At 52.4% G+C, this 5,798-nt stretch overlaps 1 protein-coding gene across 1 annotated transcript in view; it reads left to right on the plus strand.

Annotated features, from left to right (window-relative positions):
- The first annotated feature begins 1,509 nt into the window (after window positions 1-1,509).
- Window positions 1,510-5,798, plus strand: part of Mypop (Myb related transcription factor, partner of profilin) — a 10,383-nt gene continuing 6,094 nt past the window's right edge. Inside the window, exons 1-2 of the mRNA XM_005370255.3 lie at window positions 1,510-1,599; window positions 2,071-2,852. Of these exons, the coding sequence (XP_005370312.1) occupies window positions 2,345-2,852 (508 nt within the window). The 5' untranslated portion in view covers window positions 1,510-1,599; window positions 2,071-2,344. The remainder of the gene's footprint in view (window positions 1,600-2,070; window positions 2,853-5,798) is intronic.

A 5,798-nucleotide genomic window follows, 5' to 3' on the forward strand; every position in this document is an offset into this window, starting at 1 on the left:
TCTGCCTTATTAGACTAGGAATTGCCAGGTCTGACTTTTGATAGACTTTAAACTTTGGCCTCCCGAACCCCATCACAAAACTTTTTTTTAAAGTATAAACTAGGCACACAGTCTTAAACACCCCTTTAATTACCCAGCACTCAGGAGCCAGAAACAGATGGATCCAGCTACAGGGGATCTCTCACCCTCTCTGGCAGCCAAGGCACCACCACCCACATGCATTTAAAAACAATTAAAACTAAAATCTCCCCCCTTTTTATGTGTATGGGTGTTTTGTCTGCTTGTATGTCTGCCTGCCACATGTGTGCCTGGTACCAGAGCAAAGGATGGTTATGGGTGCGGAGACCCAAACTTAGATCCTTAAGGGAAAGCTCTTAAACTGAGCCATCGCTCCAGCCCCTCCCCCGCCTCACTTCTTAATACAGGGCACCTTTCCTTGAGTGTGGTGGGCCTGCCTCTTAAGTACTCTGGAGGCTGCAGCGAGATTATTGCTGCAAGTTCAGTGCCAGCCTGGGATACTTAGTGAGATGCCCTCAAAAGCAAATTTTGGGAGTGAGCAGAAAGAGGAAATGGAGTTTTGCCTTTTGTAAGGATAGGACCTTGAACTAGTGGGCGCTCACAAATAACCGGATGAATGAAGAAGCACCGTTTGTTTAATCAATGACCTTGCAACTGCAGGCACTGAAAAAAAATTCACAAGGCTAAACTCAATCATCAGCCTGTTAATTTAACAGATTAAATTCATCTGATGATTTATTCCTGCTTCGCGCTTTTGATTAAAATAGGCCATGGCCAGGATCCTCGTCCCCACCCTCCAAGAAACCCCAGCCTTTGAACTCCCTCTCTTAGCAATGACGTCAAAAAGCGAACAGGGGTCCTCCCAGGCGTGATTGGGAGATTGCTAGGTTGCTATGGTTACCGCCACTGCATGGGCGGGAACTATCGCCAGGGTGCCCCGCCCCAATCCGTAGGAGGTAGTTCCCAAGTGATCCTGCGCTGGGGCGTGATTGGGCGTGGGCAAGGTTTCCTAACGCCCCCGTCCTCACCCACGCAGTTGTCATGGAAACTAAACTCTACTCCACCCCCCCACCGCACTCCCCATCTCTATCAAAAAAGACTTTTCGCTTAGTGAGAAAGTAGGCTAAGAGACTACCCAAAAAGAGGAAACTCCTCTCTGTCGTAGCGCTCTCTCCAGCATCTCTCCTTCCTCAGCTACACCCGTATTGGGTCCCGGGTACCACCGCGGGCAAGGTGCCCGCGAAACGCAAGCGCGCTGTAGGTTTGCACATGCGCATTTGGGCATGAGACGCCTAGGGAACCTAGTGCAAAGCTAAGTGTGCGGCTGCGCAGCCGTGTCCTTCTGGCGAAGCAAAGCGATGAGCAGTTTTGCGCTTGCGCCATGCAGAGAGGTAAGGTGCAGGGAACGCAGCTCTGGCTATCAGGGTGTCTGGAGACAGCGTTCGTCCAGCGCGCATGCGCCTCGACTCTCGATGCTACTGGGGGCGGGGCCCAGAGGGGGAGGGAGAGGTGGGGGGGAGGGAAGAGGCTGCAGAAGCCGAAGCCCTGACCCACCGGCAGGCTGGGGCTGCGGCGGCGCGGGTGAGTGACAAACGACCCAACTGGGTCCCCATCCTCTGCGCTCCATCAACTCTTCCTGGAGTCCCAAAGAGCTTCGGGGGTCTCTCTTATCTAGGACCCCCGTTATTTCCGGAGCTCCCCTTCATTCCAGGCAATCCCAGCACCCCCACACAAACCCTGCAGACCCTCAGCCTTAATATTTTATCGTTTTATCCAGAGGCTCCCATCTCACCTTTACTCCTGGACATCTCTCAGGGACCATAAAACAGACACTGACCTGAGAGCCCCCCAACGCTCCCCTCTGATCTGGATGCCCCCTGTCTACTGCATTGCTCGGTTGGCATCACTTCAAAGCCTTATGGGTGTTCGACCCCCGGGGCATCTCCGATTCTCTTTCCCTTTCCTATTCCCCTGAGCCCCCGTTCTCCTCTAACTCCTGCAGCGACTCCTTTCTTCCTTTCCACTTTTGCTCATTTCCCTCCATCCTTCCAGACTGTCCCCCAATATCCATCAACTCCTCCGCGAGGCATTCGGCGGCCGCGTGAAGCACAAGATGGGCACTGGGCGGGTGTCAACTACGAGTAAGCACCTCTGATTGCACTCAGCAGCTCGCCGCTCCCACCACCACTTTTGCACAGGGGACCGGAGAAGCCCGTGTCGGGGCGACACGGGGACACCGAGCCCCCGCCAGCGCTGTTCACCCTTTGCCCGCAGAGCCGGCGCCCCCCATGCGCCAAGAAGCCGATCGGTGGCGTCTGGGGGCGCCATGGCCTCGGCGACCGCGGCGGCGGCGGCGCCGGGCGAAGCGGAGGAAACCACCCGGCTCCGCAAACCGCGGTTCTCTTTCGAGGAGAACCAGATCCTGATCCGGGAGGTGCGCGCCCACTACCCTCAGCTCTATGGTGCGCAGAGCCGTCGGGTGAGCGTGGCCGAGCGGCGGCGAGTGTGGGACAGCATCGCCAGTAAGATCAACGGCATCACCAGCTGGAAGCGCACGGGCCAGGAGGTTCAGAAGCGTTGGAACGATTTCAAGCGCCGCACCAAGGAGAAGCTCGCCCGAGTACCGCACTCCACGCAGGGCGCGGGGCCCGCCGCCGAGGACTCCTTCTCCGCGGAGGAGGAGACTATTTTCGCCATCCTGGGGCCGGGTGTGGCGGGGCCCGGAGCTGGGGCTGAGGAGACCCCGACAGCCGCCTCTTCACAGCCACAAACTCCGACCGCTGGTACGCAACGCTATGTTTTGTCCGAGGATCGCAGGCAGGATCGACGGGCAGGTGAGTCCCAAAGCCACTCCTGTAACAACTGCAAACACTTCTAAAGCCTACTGTACGCAGTTCACGCCCAGATCCTTCAGGCACGTTTATCAGTCTCCTAAAAACTGTGGGAGGTGGGTGTTGTTTAGAGCTGGGGTGTTAAGGTCAGAGAAAGGATATGATTTAGACGTGGTGGCAATGGGCCTGTCATTGGAAGGTGAAGGCAGAAGAAAAATGAGTTTAAGGCTAGCATGTACTACAGCAGACCTGGTTCAAAAGAATGGCGAGCAAGGTCTATTTGGGGATACCCAACTGGTAGAGTGCTTTCCTAGCGATGGGTCGGATCCCCCAGCACTTCATAGATTCGTGTGGAGGCACATGACTGTAATCCCAATACCTTGAAGTTGGTGCTAGAAGACCAAGGTTATCTTTGGGTACATTGATAAAATGCAAACCTCAGCCCTGTGAGACTCCATTTCTCTAAAAATAATAATGATTTAGTAAAGGAAATGGACTGGTTTTGGTGGTTGGGCAGTCACTTGTTAACTGTCACGGGTAGGTGTGGAAGCAGCCCTAGGAGGCCTAGTTGGGGTCCATAGCTGGAAAAGTCAGCCAGCAGCCAGGCAGGATTTCAATAGGTGGGGCTGGTCTCTTCTCCCAGCCCTGGTAGATGCTGAGACAGGAGGATCAGGGACCTCGGTGCCTGCCTTGGTCTTCAGTATGAGTTCAGTAGCAGCTGGGATTCAGGAGACTTTGTGCCAAACCAAAAGCAGAAAGAGGGCTGGTAGAGCACTTGGCCAGCATGCATGGGGCTCAAGAGTTCATTTCCAGCCCCGAAAATAAAGAGGAGAGAGAGATGGGGGGAGGGGGGGCCCGGGGAGGGGGGGCCCGGGACTGCCTAGAGGCAGAGTCCAGGCTGAGTGTTAATTACAGTGTTTTGGCTGGGTGGTGGCATCCGAGTTCATTTCTGCTCCACCCAAACATAGGTGAAAAGTAAGTTTTTCCCTCCGAGGGTTTTAGTGAGAACCTCGTGTGGCAGTACAGGCAAATTGCTTGCTCAGAGTCTCTGGAGTATATGACTAGCTTGTGTAGCTTGTGATGTCATGTTCAACAGTTTGAGGTCCTTACTGCTTCTCCGCTGTAAGCCAAAGACTTGGAGAAGTCTGGTGACTTCCTCAAGGTCATACCTGAAGAACTGCTGTGGAGATTTTTTTGTTAAGTCTCTTTCCACCTTAGGTTCTCGGGATCCAAGTCAAGTTGTCAGGTTTGCCGAGTAGGCATCTTTATACGCTGAGCCATCTCACTGGCCCCTTAGCTAGGTAGTCATATGATTCAGAGAGGTTCATTTTCCTACCTGAGGCCACACAACAGTGGAGAGTTGTTCAGCGGTTTCTTTGCCTGTAGTCTGCCTGCAATTGTTGCCCCTGAGCAACTGGGAAGTTAATGGGTAAGACAGGTGAGCCCGGAGGTGAGCCTGAGCTCAAGGTCAGGACTTGGAGCTCAGGTAGAGGGGAGTGAGGAAGCCAGGAAATGCCCGCCTGTGTTCTCAGTTTGAATCAAGTATCTTTCTGTGAAGTGGTCCTATCAGGCCAGGATACTAACAACAAGTTTGTTACGTGTTTGTGTGTCGTGTGTGGTAGGTATTCGTGTTTGCACGTAGTTTGTTACATGTTCGTGTGTCGTGTGTGGTAGGTATTCGTGTTTGCACGCATGCATGTGCATCGAGAAGCCCAAAGTTGATGTGCGGAATTGTCACCTGTCTCACCTTAGGCTGTGAGGCAGGATCACTCAGTCAAACCCAGCGCTGACTGGTGGGCTCCCCTACCATTCAGCATGCTCCAGAGGTTTCCCTGTCTCTGCCTTCCAAGACTGGAATTCCAGGCTTGCTACCATGCTTGCCCATCATGGGGACTCTGGATTGACCTTCACGTTTCCACTGAATCATCTCCTGAACTCCCTTTCTTTTTTAGAAGTTGGTGGAAGCCACTTTATCCTTTTTGTTTTGTTTTTTTGAGACAGGGTTTCTCTGTGTAGCTTTGGAGCCTGCCCTGGAACACTCTCTGTAGACCAGGCTGGCCTCGAACTCACTGAGATCCACTGCCTCTGCCTCCCGAGTGCTGGGATTAAAGGCATGCAGCTCCACTTTATTCATTTTTATACACTCAATAAATGTTTACTGAGTCCCTCTTCCTGGGGGTAGAAGCTGAGATACAGCAGAGGACACTCCTCTCCCTTAGAGAGCTGCTCTAGTTGGGGGAAACACCACAAATAGCCACATAGTGCCACTAGACAATAACTACTAACAAGAGAAATACCCTCTACTGAGACGGTATCGAGTCAGGGAATGGCAGCTCACACTGAAATCCCAGCTCTTGGGAGGTTTCGAGGCTAACCTGGGCTGCATGGAGACCCTGTGCCAAAAAGTTATTTAGGGTGATATGGGCTGTATAATAAGGAGAGTCAGGGAGGGCTTCTCAGAGGTGGTGACATCAGCAGAAACTTGAATTTAGATACATATCCACAAGATTTTGTATGTATATATATATATGTGTGTGTGTGTGTGTATATATACATGTATATGTGTGTATATAATGTATTATATTTACACTATAACCTGCTGGATATCTGAGGGAAGAGCCTTTCAGCCTCAGAAAACCACACATGCAAAGGCCCTGAGACTACAGTATCCTCCACCAACTTGGAACTCACTGTGTAGATCAGGCTGGCCTTGAACTCACCAAGATCTGCCTGCCTCTGCTTCCGGAATGTTGGGACTGCACCACAGAACCTGGCCTAACTAGCCTCTAAATGCTGTGTGAAACCTATAAAGTGGGAATCGATAGTGGAAGAAGAGGAGCAGGGCACTGAGCAGCTGTGAGAAGCCTGCTTGTAGTAACAGTTTTGTTTGTGATCTAACAAATAAAGCTTGTCTGAAGATTATAGTGCAGAACTAAGCCACTAGTTAGC

Source organism: Microtus ochrogaster, unplaced genomic scaffold (genome assembly GCF_000317375.1).
Source record: "Microtus ochrogaster isolate Prairie Vole_2 unplaced genomic scaffold, MicOch1.0 UNK74, whole genome shotgun sequence".
In the NCBI taxonomy this organism is placed as follows: domain Eukaryota; kingdom Metazoa; phylum Chordata; class Mammalia; order Rodentia; family Cricetidae; genus Microtus; species Microtus ochrogaster.